This window comes from Emydura macquarii, unplaced genomic scaffold, assembly GCF_026122565.2.
Source record: "Emydura macquarii macquarii isolate MOO-44397 ecotype Brisbane River unplaced genomic scaffold, CSIRO-AGI_Emac_v2 contig_2636, whole genome shotgun sequence".
Lineage (NCBI taxonomy): Eukaryota > Metazoa > Chordata > Testudines > Chelidae > Emydura > Emydura macquarii.
In genome coordinates, this window is record NW_027132773.1 from 1,269,265 (window position 1) to 1,290,440 (window position 21,176).

General features: G+C 40.8%; 1 protein-coding gene across 4 annotated transcripts in view; it reads right to left on the bottom strand.

The window, feature by feature from the left end:
• The window catches only part of TPH2 (tryptophan hydroxylase 2), a 62,007-nt gene extending 43,825 nt beyond the window's left edge, over positions 1-18,182 (bottom strand). Inside the window, exons 1-5 of one of the 4 annotated variants that reach the window (XM_067563926.1) lie at positions 17,989-18,182; positions 13,236-13,388; positions 11,354-11,537; positions 11,156-11,256; positions 4,585-4,652 (exon numbers count right to left, since the gene is read on the bottom strand). In XM_067563926.1, coding sequence (XP_067420027.1) covers positions 4,585-4,652; positions 11,156-11,256; positions 11,354-11,537; positions 13,236-13,388; positions 17,989-18,093 — 611 coding nt within the window. In that variant the 5' untranslated portion in view covers positions 18,094-18,182. Of the gene's footprint in view, positions 1-4,584; positions 4,653-11,155; positions 11,257-11,353; positions 11,563-13,235; positions 13,389-14,785; positions 14,868-17,988 lie in introns of those variants that run through there. The other 3 variants (XM_067563929.1, XM_067563927.1, XM_067563928.1) reach the window with 3 other exon arrangements.
• Between the last annotated feature and the right edge of the window lie 2,994 nt (positions 18,183-21,176).

Here is a 21,176-nt window from a genome sequence, read left to right on the forward strand (position 1 = left end):
AGTAGGGTTAGCAAGACTAATCAAGGTATTCTACAATCTCCAGAATAAGAAAAGCAGAGAACAAAACAGCAAATGACAAGAAAGGAGAACTCTGATAGCAACAGTGGAGGGTTTGCCTAACTTTAGCTTTCCTATAAGCAGGCCAGATCCTGAAGTTCTTATTCACTCTGCTTATTTGATGTCAGCGAGTCTAAGTATGAGCAAAAACAGAGTTAGCACTTCAGCCTTTGGCTAACTAAGGTAAATCTGAAAGACTATTGGCATTGTAGAGATTAATGAGGGGTAGAAAAATCAAAGTGGATTGGGCACCTAACTACGCAAGGGCCCCTTTGAAAAACCCCATCCTTAATTTACTATTGGGGCTGAACAAAAAGTGAAGGACCACTCTCAAAACAGCTGATATACACATACATACATACATACACACATGATATACACAGTTCCATAATGTGGAGCACATCCTAATGATTAAGAGACTGTCTTGTCACCCATCCACACCCCATTCAGAATTGCACAGATCACCTTTTTTTTTTTTTTTTTTTTTGATGACCCAAAAAACCCCCAAAACCTAAAACTTTGTGACAACAACTACATGGAAAAGTAACACTAAGAAAACAATTAATGGATTGTTAGCTTTTTTTAATGTGACTTAGCATCTGGAAATGAGGAGAGAGCCAGCACCGTGCAACTAGCCAGCACCAAGCACACCACGGATCAGAGTTTGTGAATCACTGCAGAAGATTTTAGCTAGTGATTTAAATATTAATCAGACCATGGTCACTTGATCCTAACAGCTCAAAGGCATTTTATTTGCTGGTGAGTTTCATGTTGGTAGGGGTCAGGTTATGAAATATCTCACTTACCAAACTGTCCAGAGAGCAACAAAATATTTGCAGATAAATGTAACAGAGTAACAAATCTGATACAGAAAAAACATGAGCCAAATATCTGGCACCCTAGGGAATTTTCTGAAAGGACTGTTTAAGATTGGGACTAGTATTGTCTCATTAGCTTCCAATACCAGAGAATGGGAAGAGGAAACTCCAGCAAAATATAAGGAGGAAGCAAGAGAGAAGTGAAAAGGAATATGCTACATTTTTAACTGATCTGTAACAAAACAGATTGAGGCATATATATAAAACTGTGGACTAAATCTTGCTTCCACTGAGGCCAACAGGAAACTCCCATTGACTCCAACAGCAGCAAGATTGGGCCTTTTTGTATGAGAACCTTTCTTTGCAAGCAATGGGAGCAGTATCTGGCCAGAGGAAATTACTGTAAAAAAAAATCAATAAAAAAGCAGCTATGATTCCACTGGTTATCACCAACTGCAGGCGGCTTATAAAGGACCCAACTCTGTTCACATGTGCACTGGTTGTACATTGGTATAATTCTATTGACTTCACTGTAATTTGCACTGAAGTAACTTTGAGCAGGCTCAGAGTATTCTGTGCCCAGGCTATTTGACTTTAACCTGTGAAAACATAACTGATGTTTGTATTTAAGATATTTCTAATGCCCCTATCACTGTGCTATCTATGGCAGGAATCAAAGATCTAGGTCTTTTGCCTCACAAACATTTTATGATTCTATATTCTGTATCTCAGGAATTTTCTCTCAGCAGCGTATGAGTGAACAGGGAAAAACCTCTAACAGCTTGTTTTAATCCTAGGTAGTGATATAGGCATCCCAGTGAGTGTGTATCATGTTGCAGACACAGAAATCTATGAGCAATGCTCAGCATGTTTAGGCCTGCTTTCTCCTCTGTCGCTTTCAGGTTCCTGTTAATATAAGTTTTGAACCGGCTTGTTTGTCTTCTTCGTACCATAGATTTTAATGTTTTCTGTGGCTTCTGTAGATTATATTATTTGCTTTCCCTTTTCACAGCTTTGATAAGAGATTCGGTACTAACCTCCAGTGAGATTCCTGTTGCCTCTTCAGTAATTCTCAGATGCTCCTATTCTTTTCTAGAAGTTATTTTCCTAATCAGCTGCCTCAAACCTCATCCTGTCGTTTAAAATTAACACCATTTCCCCATCTTCTCTGTATGTTCTGGCCTTATAAATTGGTTTGGGTTTTTTTCCTCTCTGTAGGGCTGTCACATAACTATCACCCCGCCCACAACACACACACAAACTCCTCCATTTTCCTCTACCTGCTCTTGAGGCCTCATTCTTCCAAATACTGCAGATTGGCTGGCACTTGTTAATTGGTTAGAGGTGCAATGTAAGGCTTTTCTTCCTTTTCCCCTCACCCTTTGCCTAAGGACTGTGAGTGCCATCTCTGCAGCATCCCCTGCTACCAACCACTCCTATTGCAGCTAAAGGAGATTTCCTTTAGCTCAAGTGCTCGGTAGTGTTTTGGAAACGAAGCATCCCTCGGTCTAGAATCAGCATCCTACTCCCAGCTTCGTAGATGTGAGCGTGATTTATTTTGTAATTGTGATGGTCGTCTGCAGCACATGTATTTTTTCCAGATGAACAATACGATTTGAACTCATGTGAATCCCAGGTAAAAGGGATGAAGTTTGTCTAATTGGACAAGTATATAGTGTATAGAGCAGGTTGAAACTTGTGATTTCCATTCCGCAGGATATTCTGACATTTCAAAAATTTTCAAAATCGGAATGAAAACTCAGAATTTCATAATTCCCTGAGGACAGGAAATTCCAAAAATATTTCTTTTCAGAAAAATCAAAGCATTTTCATTTGATTTTTGCTAAACAAAACAGAGCAGACAGCTGTCCTGACTCTCAGAGACTCTGTACATTGCCACCAACTCCTCAGGGAACAGACCAAGGCATCCCCTGAGTTAGGTGAATTCCCCGCTATACAGCGGGGAGCCTAGAAACCCTGGGAGCCCCAGGTCCAGCTGTGCCCCCACAGCTTCCCGGGTTGCCGAGCTCCTGTCTTCACAGCCTGAAATGTGTTAGCCTTGAGAGCCCCGTCTTGAGCCTGCCTGCTGTGGAATCTTGAAGGCTTCCAGAGTCTGCAGCTCTGAGGCAGCCCCACCAGGCTGAATGTTTCAGAGTCAAGGACGCCAGGCTCCCAGCAACTCTTGGAGTCACAGCTGGAACCTCCTGCTAGGGGTCTCAGGGCTTCCAGACTTCCTGCCATGCAGCCTCTGTCTGCCTGTGGCAGAAGTTCACAGAAATCTAAATGTTTCCATGAAACATTTCAGCTTGGACAAGTCAGCATTTTCTGATGAAAAAACCCTCTTGTGGCTGTTCCAGAGGGAGGGCATGGGTTCCATTTGTAATGGGGGAAACTCTTCTTTGGCTCACAAGATAGAGGCCTGAGTTTTGGAGTTAAAAGACCAGGATTCTAGGCCAACTATAGGAGGCATCCGTGTCTATACCATGTGGATTCATTTCATTATAGGATATGCAAACATTTGTATGATAGCTCCTTATATGAAATTAGCCAGGAACATAATGGTGAAAATTTAGCACTCAGCCTCCAAACTCCTCACTTGATTATAATTAGGGCTGTCAATTAATCGCAGTTAATTTGTTTTGAGTTAATCACTTGAGTTAACTCAATTAAAAATAGTCATGATTAATTGCAGTTTTTAATAGAATATCAATTTAAACGTATTATAAATATTTTTGGATGTTTTTCTACATTTTCAAATATATTGATTTCAATTATGACAGAATACAAAGTGTACAGTGCTCATTTTATATTATTTTAATACAAATATTTGCACTGTAAAAAAGAAACAAATAGCATTTTTCAATTCACCTCATACGTGTAGTGTAGTGCAATCTCTGTAACATGAAAGTACAACTTACAAATGTAGAATTTTTTTTGTTCTATAACTGCAGTCAAAAATAAAAATATGTAAAACTTTAGTGCCTACGAGTCCATTCAGCCCTACTTCTTGTTTTGCCAATCACTGAGACAAACAAGTTTGTTTACATTTATGGGAGATAATGCTGCCCACTTCTTATTTACGTCACCTGAAAGTGACAACAGGCGTTCGCATGGCACTGTTGTAGATGGCACTGCAAGGTATTTACGTGCCAGATACGCTAAACATTCCCAAGCCCCTTCATGCTTTGACCTGTAGATTGCACTATCTTTAGTTTATCTTTTTCACAGTGCAAAAATTAAAATAATATAAGTGAACATTGTACACTTAATATTCTGTGTTGTAACTGAAGTCAATATATTTGAAAATGTAGAAAAACATCCAAAAATATTTATAATAAATCTTGCATGTTGATGAGTTCCAGACAGGTAGCCATGTTAGTATGTTTTTAGCAAAACAACAAGAGTCCTGTGGCACCTTAAAGACTAACAAATTTATTTGAGCAGTGTGATTAAAGCTGTGATTAATCGTGACTATTTTTTTAATCTCACGATTAATCGTGATTAATTTTTTAATCATTTGACAGTCCTGCTATTATATTGAAATTGTTATATGATTTCATGCTTTAGCGTATTCTATAAATGACAAACCTACACTGGTCAAAGTTCAATGGCTCACTTCTCTGTTGCAAAACTTCATGCTAACAGAATTAAGGGGAGTGTGAATTTTTTCAAACATAGCAGCACAGGAAAGAATTACACCAGTACTTACTATTTATAACTCATGGCAACATCCACAAAATACTTTCTTCTCTGTCGATATACATTGTCCTTAAATCCCTGAAGAAAGGAAGAAGATATAAATTTATAACAAAAAAAGGAAAATTAGCTGTAAGAATTTTAAAATAAATCATTAAGGTGTTTATTTAGTGCTTAATTATGCATTCTGATTAACAGCATCTATTTTGTTTGGGGAACAATAAGTTTGTGTCACACTTCCACCAAAAGTCCAATAGGAACATTTCCAGGAGAGATGCTGTGCGCCAGTGCCATCATGCAGCCAAAAATATTAAGTATGGGGAAACTGGTTATGACTCAACTTCATTTCACCCAAACACCTCCATGACCTGACTGGAGTCTCACAAGCAGACAAGAAGCTGGGTTCTTGACTCATGCTTCATACTTCTTTAATGGCTTGAAAACTGAAGTGCCCCAGAATTCATTAAAACCTTGTTTTGAAAATGCTACTGTGATGGCCATCATCTTGGCTATCACACTGGGGATTGAACCAGAAACCGCCAAAGCTAAAACATGAGCTAGTAGAGCTTGAGCTAAAGCTTTATAACTATGGCTGTAACAGACTTATTTTCTTTGAGGATCAGGCATGGAGTGAAGTATGTGTAACATACATACCTGTGACCCATACCACTTTCAGCTATCCTAAACCACATGCAACATCTCTTCTTTATGCACAAAACACTCAGATGCATTTCAGTTTTCAGACTAAGTAGTAAGTGTCAACTTCAAGGACAAGACTGAGTGTGTTTAATTTAATTTCATACAGGCATAGCAGCCCAGAAAGTATATTTGCTCTCGCCCCACTCAGCTGGGCAGTAGCTTAACCAGAAAAAATACCCCCCACTCACTGTGCATGGACAAAAACAAAAATGATAGAAAAATGGCTGTTGGTCCACACAGCTTAGACTCCAAGGCCAGAAGGGACAATTGTAATCATCAAGTCTGACTTCCTGTATAACACAGGCCAGAAAACTTTCCCCAAAACAATTCCTAGAGCACATCTTTTAGAAAAATCTCCAATCCTGATTTAAAAATTGCCATCATGACCCTGGGTAAATTGTTCCAATGGTGAATTATCCTCACTATGAAAAATGTATGCCTTATTTCCAGTCTGAATTTGTCTAGCTTCCGCTTCCAGCCATTGGATCATGTTATACCTTTCTTTGCTAGACTGAAGAGCTTATTATTAAATATTTATTTTCCATATAGGTATCTATTAACGGTACTCAGGTGACCTCCTTTTTGTTACACTAAATAGATAGACTCAAAGAGCTCAATCTATAAGGCATGCTTTCTAATCCCTTCACCGTTCTCATGGCTCCTCTCTGAATCCTCTCCAATTTATCAACATTCTTCTTGAATTGTGGACACCAAAACTGGACACAGTATTCCAGCAGCAGTTGCACCAGTTCCAAATACCAATACAGAGGTAAAATAACCTCTCTACTCCTACTCAATATTCCCCTGTTTATATATCCCAGGATCACCTTTGTTAGCTCTTTTGGCCACAGAGTCACCCTGGGAGATCATGTTTAGTTCGTTACCTATCACGATCCCCAAACCCTTTTCAGAATCACTGCCTCCCGGGATAGAGTCCACCACCCCGTAAGTATGACCTACAGTCTTTGTTCCTAGATATATATATATGTACATATTAAAATGCATATTGTTTGCTTGCCCAGGCTTCCAGAAAATTCTGGATTTGTAACTAGCATGGGGCTCCCAGCCTCAGCTAGTGTACGCAGAGCGGCAGGAAGCAGCCACTATAACATGCATGTATGCACATGCGCACACATTGCTGGGGAAATAGAGGGGAACACCAAAGGGATTGTGAAAGCCTTCAATTATCCTATTCTCAAGCACAGTCCAAGTCCACAAGTCTCCTATTCTGAAGCACTGTCCAGCAAAGGCCTTGCAATATCATTGAGATGTTTGGTGGACACATTTTGCCTTTGCTTCACTGGCATGACTCATCTGGAGAGACAGTTAGTTCATGAACCCTACGTCTTCACAGGTCTCAGCTTCCAAAAACATAGTTATTCCCCTCCCTTCCTCCCTATTTTTCTTGGCTGTTTTACATGTTTTAAGTGAATCTCTAATGAAGAATAATAGTCCAGGATGACAACGGTGAATTGTAATGTATGGCACTTAATGGAAAAGGTTTCTTACAGGCATAAAGTTGTTGATCCTTACTGGAATTACCTTGACTGTTTAATATCTTTGTGAAGCAAGTGCTGAGTTAACAAGTTGCAGACACTGGATCAATGGTTGGTAAGTAGAATTGGTAGGACACTTTTTTCTTCTTGTAAGAGAGGCAAACGGTTTTGTAGGCTCAGGCAAAAAGGGAGAGATGACGGTATAACTGGTTTGTTGTGACTCGAGTTTGTCATGTGTAACAAAATTCTGGTTAACTTGTTAACAAGACTGGTCTTGAAAAGTTCCAGAGGGGTAGCCCTGTTAGTCTGTATACAGCAAAAACAATAAGAGTCCTGTAGCACCTTAAAGACTAACAAATTTCTACGGGGCATAAGCTTTCGTGGGATGCAACCCACTTTGTCAGATACATGAAATGGAAAACCACAGATAGGAGGTATATATACATCCAAGAAACATAACAGTGGGGAGGGCAAGTGCTAACAAAATCAATTCAGTAGGATAGATGAGGCCTATTCACAACCATTGATTAGAAGGTGAGAATGTGTGAACAGTGACAATTACTTCTTGTAATGATAACCATTCCAAGTCCCTATTCAGATCCAGTCTGATTGTGTCAAATTTGCATATGAATTCCAGCTCTGCAGTTTCTCGCTGAAGTCTGTTTTTGAAGTTTTTTTGTTGAAGTATGGCAACTTTCAAGTCAGCTACAGAGTATCCTGGGAGATTGAAGGGCTCTCCTACTGGCTTATGGATGTTACCATTTTTTATGTCTGATTTGTGTCCATTTATTCTTTTGCATAGCGACAGTCCAGTTTGGCCAATGTACATGGCAGAGGGGCATTGCTGGCACATGATGATTAGTAGATGTGCAGGTGAATGAGCTCCTGATGGTGTGGCTGATATGGTTAGGACCTGTGATGGTGTCACTAGAGTCAATGTGCGGGCAGAACTGGCAATGGGATTTGTTGCAGGGATAGGTTCCTGTGTTAGTGTTCTTGTTGTATGGTGTACGGTTATTGGTTCGTATTTGCTTCAGGTTGGGGGGCTGTCTGTAAGCAAGGATAGGCCTGCCTCCCACTGCTTGAGCAAGTGAGGGATCATCTTCTAGGATAGGTTGTAGATCCTTAATGATGTGTTGGAGAGATTTTAGTTGGGGGCTGTAGGTGATGGGCCAGTACTACCCTACTGAACTGACTTTGTTAGCACTTGCCCTCCCCGTTGTTATGTTTCTTATCCTTAGATGTATATATATACCTCCTATCTGTGGTTTCCATTTCATGCATCTGACGAAGTGGGTTGCAGCCCACGAAAGCTTATGCCCCGCAGAAATTTGTTAGTCTTTAAGGTGCTACAGGACTCTCGTTGTTAAGACTGGTCTTAGAGCTCAGAGGACATAGCTATACGACAATGTAAGCCTAGGGTTAGTAGGATTTGAGTTAGCAGGATTTGAGTTAGCAGATCCTGGGTTTGTAAACCTAGTGCTTGAGCAACTACACATTTGTAACCCCACATTAGGAAGTGTTGAACCTTGAATCCCAATCTGGTGCTCTAGCATCTACACCAGAGATCCCCAAACTTTCTCTTGTGCCCCCATTATTAGTAATGGAAACCATCTATCCCCCATCCCCGTCCCCCGGGAGTTGTGGCCACATTTGGGAGCTGGGGCCAGGAACAGAGCTGGATTCGGGAGCCAGGGCCAGGACTGGGGCTGCAGCCCAACAGCCGGAAGCCATAGTCAGGGCCAGGGCAGGGACTAGGGATGAGACTGAGGCCAGAAGTAGAGCAGGACTAGGTGGTGCTCCCACCCTGCCCCCTCAAATGTTCCTCTGCACCTGCCTGAGGGGAGGCACACTCCACAATTTGGGGACCACTGGGACCTGCATAATACAGCGTAGACAAGTCCCACTACCCATATTCCAGACTTCCCAGTGCCCTCCCAAAACGTGGTAGGCTCTATCCGTTTGTTCTGGGTACAGTGTGGAAAAACTTGACTGTCCATTGAATTTGACTGTCCAGAGGACAAAGAAAGTCAGTCCATAGGATTGTGGGATACTTTTGCATGAGTCCAGAGGGGTGAGTCCAGAATCTACACTGAAAAGCAATAGTCTCAAACCCTGGGTCCCAGCTTGACTCAGGCTTGACCCCTCCACCCCACTGTGGTCTTGGGATCCTGAGTCCAAGACCCGGGTTAGAACAATATGTCTGGAGACAGAAGTGGGGGTCAGGTTTGACCCTGAGTTTGAACCCTTGGACTTACACTACAGTGTGGACATATCCACAGTGGCCTTATGCTACCACTGCATCAGGGAAGTTCTCCCTGGTCCTTAATGGCTCCTGTATGGCCCCTTTACACCACCACAGAGAGGTCAGAGCAGGGACCAGTAATAGTCTATATGTCTCCATCAGTAGGTTTTTTCCAACTCTAAAGTCCTAACATTGTGTGTAGGATCATAAATGTGGCATTAATGATGCCGATCCAAGCTCTCTAAAGTGTAACACATACTCTGCTTTCATGTCAAGCAAATGTTTTTTTCATTGTTTTTAAAACTAAAGACAGGTTTCTGCAGATCACCTAAGTATTCAGTGAAGGCACCAGCTCAAAATATAAAACAATATTATGTGGCCCATCACAATCTTCAATGTGAGGCTGGAAGGAGCCCTATTAAGGCTGAAATGTTTCTATTTGAACCAACGTTACTGTTAGTGGCTGAAGGTAATCTGCAGAGTTGGGAGTTTCTGAAGACAGACTCTTGCCCTTGTCCGGGACAAAGAAGTGCACAGAATAACTCAGGATTTGGGGAATGGTCCAATACATTCATGTAGCTCACAACAGCTGAAGGCTACTGTAAATTGAACCAGGTGTCAAGGGATTCCAGGAACTGATACAGCAGCCAAGGGTCAGCAAGACACAGGTAAGCTCTAGTAACGCCTAGCCCAGCGGTTCCCAACCTTTTAGAGTGTAAGGATCCCTTTTCAACCTCCAAACATTTCACGGACCACCACATGCTACTAGTTTTTTTTTACACTCTGTTTTTAATGGAAACCTAATGTAATAACAAAGAAATAATATGCACTCAGTAATAATTACCTTGGTGAAGATGTTGTTATATTTCTTTTCTGCGGACCTCCTGTAGTAGCCTCGCCGACCACCAGGGGTCCGCGGACCACAGGTTGGGAACCTCTGACCTAGTCATTCCTCACCCTCTTCCCCAACACAGACAATAGGGAGGGGCTGACCCAGGAGTTGGTGTGCTGGCTCTATGCCCCTAGAAGATCCCCTACACTGAGGTGACCCTCTTGTGGTTAGCCACAGTATAGGGCCACATTGCACCCATGCCACAAAGCAGAGCTGCCTCAATACAAGAGAGAATCTACAACAGCTCCAGAGCCTGACTCTGAACTACAGCTAGTAACATGTGAAACAGCAATTTTTCCATCTGTAAATGCTTCGAGTATATATGAGTAATGTATCCTACAGACTTTCTATCCCCTCCCCCCATTCTGAAAACCAGAACAGAAGCAAGCCGAACAAAACACTTGTGGACAGTTTTTGGTTGTTGCATTCACTTTGATGATTGCCAATCTATTAAAGCAAAGAAAATATGATATAAATAGATGAGTTTCTCCTAGCAGCCTATCATTATAGTTCATTCGGACTGTATTAACAGAAAGACTTAAGGTCTCTTAGGTTAGGCATATGGTTAAAGTAAACCAAGAGAAAATTAAAACAAATAATTACCTTCGGCTCATATTCCTTAGCTTTTGATTTGGAATATTTTGGCATTATACAAGCCTGTGATGTGTGAAATATGGACTCATACAGAGTAACTGAATTCAGAAAGCACAATAAGAATCCTATCCATGCGCTGTATTCATGCTGAGACTGGAGCGTGCTGTGCTGTTGTACCTTATAACTATTTCCTAGTTAGAGGGTGAGCATCTTTCAAATGCTTGTTCTCCTACACCCACATGGATTTGAGTTTTTATTTATGTCCATATTCTTTGATTTGTGGCAGAACCTAGTTTTACAATAACCCAAACTGTTCAGAATATCAAAAGCTTCTACCTTCCATCTATTTTTAAAAACACAAATACAGTGTATAAATGGGAATCAAAAGTGATTTTGGAGTGCCTGTTTTTGAGTCTTCCAACCTGATACCCACCTGCTGAAAATCGGGCACTTTTAAGGTGCCAAAAAACAGAGGCCCCCCAGAATAGCTAATTATTTTGAAAATCTTTGCCATGGTGCTTATAATTTCACTGGCTAAATAATATGAATAACAATCTACAAAGTTATTTTTAAATTGTGTTGTGGATAACAAACAAACAGACAAACCTGAAACTAGGCATCAAAATCCAATAACACAGTGACTTTATTTCACACTTACTGGGTGATCTGCATCCAGCTCAGAGCCATACATTAGAACTCTCTGCGAGCATTTGTCTAATTCAGCAATCTTCCTAGGGAACCAAGGGACGCAATCAAGTTCTGCAGAAGAGAGAATTGAAATTGAAAATATTAGAGGGTAAGACTGTTGTGGTTCCTAAGTGAAAAGTTTACTAATTTCTAAATAAAGCAGCCTTACCTTCCTCATCAGTCCAGATGTTTTCTGGTGGATTAAGAGTTACGATGTTAGTCTGAAACTTTAGCAATTGAATTAATTCATTAAATTCTTTTTTACTGCAGTCACAGTCCACAAAAATTTCTACTTCTGAATTCCTCCTCTTGGATTTTCTCGATTCAATGTGAACCATACTCACATGCTTTTCCTGTGGGAAGATGAAACAATGGACTCTATACATAAACAAACAATACAATTGGTGGCATAAATTTCTATGAAATAAATTGCAAAAGTAATAGAAGTTTACATTAAAAATACACAGCCTGCACCTAAATGCATAACCAGTGATTTGTAGCATGCTAAAGAAAACAAATGCTGCTAGTTTAATGTAAAAAAAAAAAAAAAAATCTGCATTAGATTACTATAATAATTATACTAGTCATAGGGGATCTAAATGTGACTTTTCTAAGGCTATTTTTTACAAAGAATATTGTGTTAGTTGCTTTAAAAATTATAATGCAATGCGACATTGACATCAGAGGTAGATATAAAATATTCAGCACATAGCTAGTGTTAATATCAGTCTATTTTAGTTTTTCCAACTAAGAATACACTTGGTACAAGAAGCTGCATTTATTCAATCTCTCTCTTCACAAGCTAATAGAGAACAATTATTTGTGATGATAATTATACTTCATTTCTCATATTATCTTTCTTGTATTAATTATGAATGGCCTGGAATAAGAGTAACAAAATGAAAGTCCAGACCAACCGATCATCTAGAATAACGATCCAGGCAAGATCTACAACCCTCAGTGAATACTGGTGTCAAAATGGCTTAATCATTAATGATGCCTTCCTGTGGTAGAACTCTTCCACCAAACTGCTGCTCTGCTAATGGGCATGAGGAGGAGACTGCAAAGCATTCATAATGATTTCTACTTTTGCACGAGGCACAGCCTGTCAACCAATCCATTACTTTTGACTCTCTCCCTCCTCACCCTTTAAAGGACGCTAAATGTGACAAGATCTGTGCTGCTAACTATATACACTTGGCCACAATGCTGTATGTATTTTCATTCTGGGTGAAATTCACCCCAGGACAAAGGGCCAAGCACAAGTTTCTGCCAGTGCTATGCACCTTCACAGACTTAAGTGATACATAGTTTTTCCTCTGGCCTCCTGCATAGGGGTATGTTTCACCCTTGGTTAATATATTCGCATGTAATACTTACGTTCACAATAAAAGAAGTTTCCATCCTGATTATTTGTTGTCAACTCAATAAAATATTTCAATTCATGTATTCTGGTACTGAATGTATACCAAGTTGCATTAGTGGCATTTCCCCTGGCACTATGCCTTACTGGCACTCTACAGCCTCACTCCTGTAAATTGATCGCATATGGATGGCCTGCTGTGCTAGCACCATGCCCATATGCAATCAACTGCATCAGGGCCTTAGTGTGTACTAACACTCCATCATTCATATTCTAGCTGCCTAAGACCCTGAACCAACAAAACACTTAAGCACACACTTAGCTTTAAGCACATGAATAGTCCCACTGGAGTCAGCACCAACATAGGAGTCATTGGGATGACTTCTGTGCTTAAACTTAATTTCAGGCTTCAGTGCTTTGCTGGACCAAGGCCTTTGATAACTAGAACTTTAAGCACATGAGTAGTCCATTCACTTAATGGGGACTACATATCTGTTCAAAGTTAAACATGTGCTTAAGTGCTTTGCTGGATTACGGTATTGGTTACATACTCTGTTAGTAATCAAATGGAAAGTGTTATTTCACATGCTTTGTTGACTTCAAAGGAGCTGTGCCAGTTTATGCCAGCTGAGAATTGACCCAAATATCCCTACCCTTTCCAATAATTATGATGATTTGTAATATTTACCTGGAAGAGTCTGAGAGCTTTCACCAGTCCACCAATTTCATTTTTCAAGGAAAACACTACAGCTGTCTTTCCACTTTCAGAAACCGATTCACTTTTGCCATTTCCTTTATTCCCTTTCTTCTCATCATTTTTACCAGAATTGGTTCTGTTTAGCTACAAGAAAGTGGATACAGAATATAAACGGTTTCCAATGTGACTTTCTCAAAAATATCAAACGTTTCTTTCACTGACAGCTTTTGTCAGAAAACACCTGAATGAAAGTGATCCAGACTAAAAAAAGGTAAGAAGCATATTCAAAATCAGAACAGGTTGCAGGCAAATGTCAGAGCCATAATAGACCAATATAGAAACATGATACAAATATCATGACATCATTAAAGCAATGTTATTTATAGGTAACAGACAGAAACTGGATGGAACAGTTCCTCAACTGGTTTAAATGGTTGTAGCTCTGACTGCACTTGAGCTATGCTGATTAACACAGGTTGAGGATCAGGCCCATAATTTTGAATTTCTTTGAAAGGTCCATAAAATCCACAAGCCGAAATTTCATCTCCATTGCACTAGATTTAATGTTGCCTCCTAGTTTTCATTGCTCCTAATGAACTCTAAGCTATCCACTGATAATACAAATTTAAAAAGTAAGAGATGTGTAGGCTCCATCTACCACAGAAGAAATCTGAATTAGCTGCATCTTTATAAAATATGTTTCAGCCAAATAAAGCTGACTGTCTGAGAGCAGTCCTTTTATCCCAAAGGAACATTTCCCTTTTTATTTTACACTCTTGAGCTTCCCACACCCATAAGTTTCACTTTGTGCTAAGTTTCATTCTATATTTTCCAATAGTGCAATATTATCAGCTTCACAGCTAAAGTATTTTTGAGATGCCTCTCAGTAGTCTTGAGATACTAGATCAGGAGCGTTAGTAAGACTGGCCAAGATTTTCAAAAAGGCTAGCAGTACTGGGTGCAGACGGAGGTCATGCATTCTGCACTTTGTGATAATCAGATCCTTTTAAAAGTGTTTCAGATGACTATCTTGGCCACGACGTCCATATCAGATTTAACTGTTCATTGGTAAACTCTGTTCTTGAGGTAAAAATAATAAACTAGCAATTTGGGGAGGAAGGATCCAACAACAAAGGGGGGAAGCTAACAGGGCTTAAAACATTTAAATCCAACATTCAAACTGATCTAAAAACTATTTTTAAAGGTGGGAACCCTGGGGCAGATCACCTTCTTGTTTCCATCAGTTCCTCCAGTGATCTTTCAGTGGAGCTGTGACAATTTACTCCAACTGAGGATCTGCACTGAGTCCCAAACACAATTTTCTAAAGCAGATTTAACAAGATTTTGCATAGTCCTCATTGACCAGGCATGGTATTCAAGATGAATCCTACTTTTTAAAATTGGATCTGTTAAAACAGATCCTTTCTAAAACAAATCCCCATTGTGGATAAGGAGGACTAATCTGTTTGTAATTGAAAAAGTTTCAGTACCAACAGTTCAGTGCATCCGGACTAACCGTGCTGACTTGGTTTAAATTTTACCTCCATGCTGCTCCATACTAGCACTGTCCTAAACCATTTAAGTTGCAATATCCTCTAGATCGCTAGCCTGCAATTCCCAGGTCAGTTCCCCGAAGCTATGCATTATGGAGTATTTCACACACCACTGTACATGCTGGGAAAGTAGAGTGAGGATGAGCGAAGTCTTTCAGCTTCAAGCGCACACTGGCCCTAAAGCAACACAAGCTGAACCAGTTAAAATTAAACTAGTTACTCAACCAATTAAAACCTGTTCTAACCATTTATTAGACAATTTGTAAAATCATCTGGGGGTGTTTGTGTCTGTGTGGACACAGGCATGCTAGAGGCTTTAACCAATTTAATTTTTCTAATGAAGACTATCAGCAACAAGTGCAGGTGCACCAGTGCTGAGTGCAATTTAGCAGGAAGTTAGGCTCGCACTCAGTTTTTTAGTTGTTTGGCCATTCAAAACTTGTTTGAATCCAGTTTATATAGAATTATGTAGAAAGGCCCAAGTTGTTCAAAAACTGTGTCTGGGCCTAGTTTCCTATTTTATGCTCAAACATTTTTTTAAAATCAATTTTTAAACAATGTTTTGCCCCATATTGGGTGATAGAATCATCTGAAATCAATCCATCTGGAACTATGATTAAATTAAATTGAGTTCAAACTCAATGGTTAGAATAGTTTTCAAACATGCTTCAAAGACTAGCATAGATAGGGTCTGCATGGGTTTGTACTTATGAAATAGATCACCCCACAGTCTTTAGTAGCAAGCCTCTTTTAGCCCCTGATTCAGGAAAGCACTCAAGTACATACTTAACTTGAAATATGTGCTCCTGAATTATGGCCTTAGGTGTTTGTTTTTCTTTTCTTTTTTTTTTTGTTATAAACATTTTTTTCCAATTATTATTTGGGTGATAGCTTGCTAGCTTTACATGTCAAGTATGCAGACTACTTGTGCTGAGACAAAAACGCTATTTTTAATTTTGCAGTCTCTTCTCTAGACTTGACAGTGTGTGTCCATTTTTTGAAGCTAAGTACATAGAACCATGTTAATTAAGTGCCTAATCCTGAAAGGTGCTCAGCACCAATGGAAATGACAACACTCAGAACCTCCCTAAGATTGAGCTCCAGGAGTTCTTGTATTTGGTCAAATGGATAATATCTGAAGAGACTGCTAAAAGACGCCATTCAGCCTGTGAAAACTAGATGAGCTAATCCTTATACGCACAACAGAAGAAGCTGTGATACTGAGAGAATTAACTTTATAAACTATGCAGGTTACTACAGTCTGTGATTAAATAATGGCCTGTAGATATCTTTTCCTAATGATAATGATGACTGTCAGGAGCAAGTGCAAATATTCAAGAAATCATAAAGTTAAAGCAGAATCCCAGTGAAGAGAGTAACATTAAAACATCTTATATAAGCAGTAGAACAAATTCACCCCATTTAGTCCAGTGATCCTTATTCTAAAATTGCCTAGTGATATCAGTTACTCCAATAAAAGAGGTAAAGATAAAGTAAACACATGAATATTAATTTATGGTAGTAGCACAAACTGGGATCTTTCACCTTTACTATAAAGACAAGGGCCAAATCCACTGCTGGTGTAAAATGGCATACCTCCAGTGAATTCAATAAAGTTATGCTGATTTACACCAATTGAGGATCTGGCCCCATATTTTCCACAGGAGATATATTTTACAATTGTAAATGTACAATATACTGTTAATATATTTAAGCTTCAAAGTAGATGACATATGAATATGTATGAATTATGTTAGCATTGTAAATACAGTACAAAGATACACAGATAACATTTGTTTGCGTAAAAAGTTGAAATACAATCATGAAAGCAGTTGTTGTAATGCTTTGAAAATACCAAAGTATCTGCTGGGTCTTCTATATCCTAGAACAAAGATTTGTTCACATCTTTGGATAGTATTTTTACGTGAGGAGACATTTTATCTACATATTTTTTCTCTATGCTATTGTATCTCTGCCAGTTAGGTAAATAAAACTCTAATATTTCAAAGCCAAATATTCACACTGGATTCAATGCTGGACTCACCAAATCAATGTAAATGTAACTGATTTGTAAATGATCTCAAACCTGCAACTGACTCTGCGAAGATAGACTGAGCTACTCAGTGAAGTATGAGTTGCAGGATGAGGGTCTATAACATTACTTATGCATTTTCCTATTATTGATTCTGATTCAGCCAAATACTTAAGCACATCTCTAACTCTGAGCATGCAAGTTAGTCCAACTGATATTGCTGGGACTAATCACACGGTTAACATTAGGCATAACTTACTAGCTAGCTAAATGGAGGCCAAACTCATTGACTATTGGATTGTAGTACTGAATGTGGTGATTATCTGTGACATCGAATGTGGAATTGAATAGGATTTTTGCTGTATTTTATTTGAAGACACTATAGAAAAGTACTAGACGCGATTCGGGCTAGAAGTAATTGGTCAAACCTAATTACAATAAACTGAATTTCACTGGATATTTGTAATTATTAAAAAGCAAGACCAATATGTGGCTTGTCGGGTGTTTCCCAGGTCTGTAAACTATTTGTGGCTGTCTATTAATAGCATTAACAATCTGAATACAAATGACATTTTATTTGGTTTAGAGAAAAATCTAAATATCTGCTTTCCCTCTCTGTATTTGTGGGTATGTTATTTTCCTTGCACGTCTGTTTTCTTTCTTGGTTTTGTTGCTATTACCAGGCGTCTTTTAATGACTTTTCTCAGTATTGAAACAAACAAAAAACAAAACATATATATACAATTTTACTTTCAGAGAGTTCCCAAGAACTTCTGTTGCTGGCGGTGGAAACCACGCCCCAGAACCAGGCAGAACCTTTTTTTATTCTACTTTTCGCATTTCAAAAGCACAGTCAAGAAAGCCCTGAAATACTGAGCAAATGCGACCCCACCATCCGCGCGGAGCACAAAACACATCCCAAAAGAGCAACGAAAGGATCTCCCCCCCTTCCCCCGCGCACCTCTAGAACATCTCTGGCTTAAAAAGTTTGCGCTCTGTGAGTACAGCGTGGGACTCTCGTGTGTCGCTACCCACTTACTCCGCACAGCCAGTGGCACGCGGACGACACAGTGTGGGTGCACGAGAGGTGCGTTACTAAGAGTCCAGCCCACCATCGCTCCGGGCAGCTGCAGACTCAGCGACAGCCTGGGATACTTACGGGCAGGTTGCCGAGTCCTGGCTGCTCGCCGGGCACTGCTGAGTCCAGGGAGAGCCCCCTCCTGGCCCAGTATTTACTGGAGAACATCATCATAGCGGGCTGCATGGGGGCCCGTGCGCTTGTCTTCCTCCGCAGCTGGGGGGCGGGGCGGCGGCAGGCTGCAGACGGCGCGCTCTGAGCTCTCCCCTGGCGGCGGCGGCGGCTTTTATGCGCCCGGCCGGGAGCTGATGGTGGCGGCTGATAAGGCGGCTCGTGTCTGGCTGGCGCGGGCGGAGGACGGGGGCGCAGGTTGTGGGGCGGGAGCCGGTCGCGGCACGCGGCGGCTGCATTGTCCCAGCCCGGGGGAGCGGCCGGTACCGGCCGGCCGGCAGGAGAGCGGCGGGGCAGCGCTGGCCGGCCCGGCGCCAAGCCGGCGGCTGGGTCGCTTCACGTGCGGGCAAAGGGGCCCCCGGCCATTGGCGGCGAACGTGCGACTTGTTCCCTGACCCGCCCCCGCTTCCTCCTGTCCCACACGCCACAGCGGTCCCGGGCACCGGGCTGCCGCACCCCTGCCCTGGAGCCTGACCGCGCCGCGCGTCACCGCCGCGCTGGTCCTGAGGCAACAGAAGCCGGCACGCGCCTAAGTCGGGCAGCGGGTGGGTTCGCCCGTCACTCGCTCTGACCTGGGGTGGGGGAAGGAGAAACGGGGGGGGGGGGAGAAAAGAAAACAGCTCAACAGTGCGCGTTCTGGCCTGGGGCCCTGCGCTTATGCTCTGCCAGATTTCCCTCAGTTAACGCCAGCAGTGGTTAAGCTACAACTGTGGCTGAATAATTCTCAACTTCCTGTTTGCATAAAACCACAGAAGTTAGAGATGGGCAACATCTATCAGGTCCTCTAATTCATCCTCCAGTCAGTGCTTGCCGGACAATACATTAACACGATAGGTGGAACTTCAAGAGCCCACACAGCCTGACCCTGTCAGGGACTAAAGACTCATCATCCCTTAGACCTTGGAAGATCTGCTCTAGAGCTGTGGTTCTCAACCTTTCCAGACTACTGTACCCCTTTCTGGAGTCTGATTTGTCTTAAGTAACCCAAGTTTCACCTCACTTAAAATCTACTTGCTTTCAATATAAGACATAAAAATACAAAAAAAGTGTCAGCCCACAATTACTGAAAAATGGCTTACTTTCTCATTTTTACCATATAATTATAAAATAAACTGATTGGAATATAAATATTGTACTTACATTTCAGTGTATAGTATACAGAGCAATATAAACAAGTTATTGTCTGTATGAAATTTTAGTTTGTACTGACGTCACAAGTGCTTTTCACATAGCCTATTGTAAAACTAGGCAAATATCTAGATGAGTTGATGCACCCCTCAGAAGTACGCATACCCCTGGCTGAAAACCACTGCTCTAGAATGTCCCAGGTCCTCAGGAGTTCCCTACAGAGCCTAGAAGATCCATAGATACAGCCCAACCCACACACTGGGCCACACCCTGCTCACTCCAAGCACCACATTTAGCACTACAGAGCTTTCAAGATCCACAGGCATTGCCTATGTAGCCAAAGAGATTTCACAAGGAAGGCTCGATAGTTTCCAAGTTTGTGGATTGATTATGTAGAACTTGTAGACTGTGTTTATTGCTATTAGCCCAATGACTCTCCTAAAGTCTACAGCAACCACTAACTACATGAAAGAAACAAACCCCTCAGACAGAACGTTTTGTAAGCAGGAGACGTACAGAAAAACCCCTGTGCAATGAGTTTCTGTGAAAAAGGTGTGGATTTTTTTTCCTTTAGAAAGAAACTCAAGATGCAGAAATATTTCTTCATGGAAACTCACTTATTTTTCTTTTTATGTGAAAAATTGAAGACGGTTCAGAGAAGAATCATTCCAGGACTGTAAAAAATGCTCATTCTATTTAATGTATCAGAGAGAAGGTTTAAGAGATTACTTGATCACATTCAATAAGTACCTACCTTAAGAAAGCATACCTGATTGTAGAAGGCTCATTAATCTAGCAGATAAAAGCATAAGATCCAGAGGGCTGGCAATTGAAACTAGACAAATTCAGACTAGAAATAAGACACACATTTGTAACTGTAACAGTAATTAATCACTAGAACAATTTACGAAGGGTTGCTGTGGATTCTCAATCTCTTGAAACCTATAAATCAAGATTGGATGTCTTTCTGAAAGATACGCTCTGACTCAAAAACAAGTTATTGAGTTTGATACAAGAATTACTGGATGTAAGTGTATAGACTGTGTTATAAAATCATAGGGCTAGAAGGGACCACAAGGGTCATCTAGTCTAACCCCCTGCCAAGATGCAGGATTTGTTGTATCTAAATCAGCCAAGACAAATGGTTATCCAATCTCCTTTTGAAAACCTTCAGTAAAGGATTTCACAACCTCTCTAGGTAGTCTGTTTCATTGTCCTACTGTAACTGTTCTTACCGTTAGGAAGCTTTTCTTCAGATTAATTCTGCTATGCTGTAATTTGAACCCATTGTCTCTTGTCCTTCCCTCTGTGTCCTTCCCTTTTCTCTATTTTTTTATGGCAGTCTTTCAAATACCCCTCCTCCCCCCCAATCTCCTCTTTTCCAAACTAAACATATCCAAGTTCCTTCAGCCTTTGCTCATATGACTTGCATTCCTTCCCTTTGACCATCTTTGTTGCTTGCCTCTGGATCTTTTCCCGTTTCTCTCAATACTTTCTATAGATTGGTGACCAAAATTGGACAAAGTACTACATCTGAGGCCTAATCAGCGCTGAGTAGAGCAGTACTATTACCTCCTATAACTTGCATGCTATGCCTCTGTTAATGCAACCTAAAACTGCATTTGCTTTTTTTTTTTGCAACAGCATCACATTGCTGACTCATGTTGAGGTTGTGATCCACCACAACTCTCAGATCCTTCTCAGCACTGCTGCCACCAAGCCAGTTATCCCCCATTCTGAATTTGTTTTTGTTTTTTTCCCCCTCTAAATGTAGCACCTTATATTTGTCTTTGGTTAATTTTGTTATCTATAGCCCAGTTCTCCAATTTATCAAGATCCTTTTGAATTTTAGCTCTGTCCTGCAGAGTGTTGGCAAACCTCCTCCTCACCCCCGCAGCTTTGTGTCATTTGCAAATTTGATCAGTATTCTCTTTATTCCTACATCCAGGTTATTAATAAAGATGTTAAAC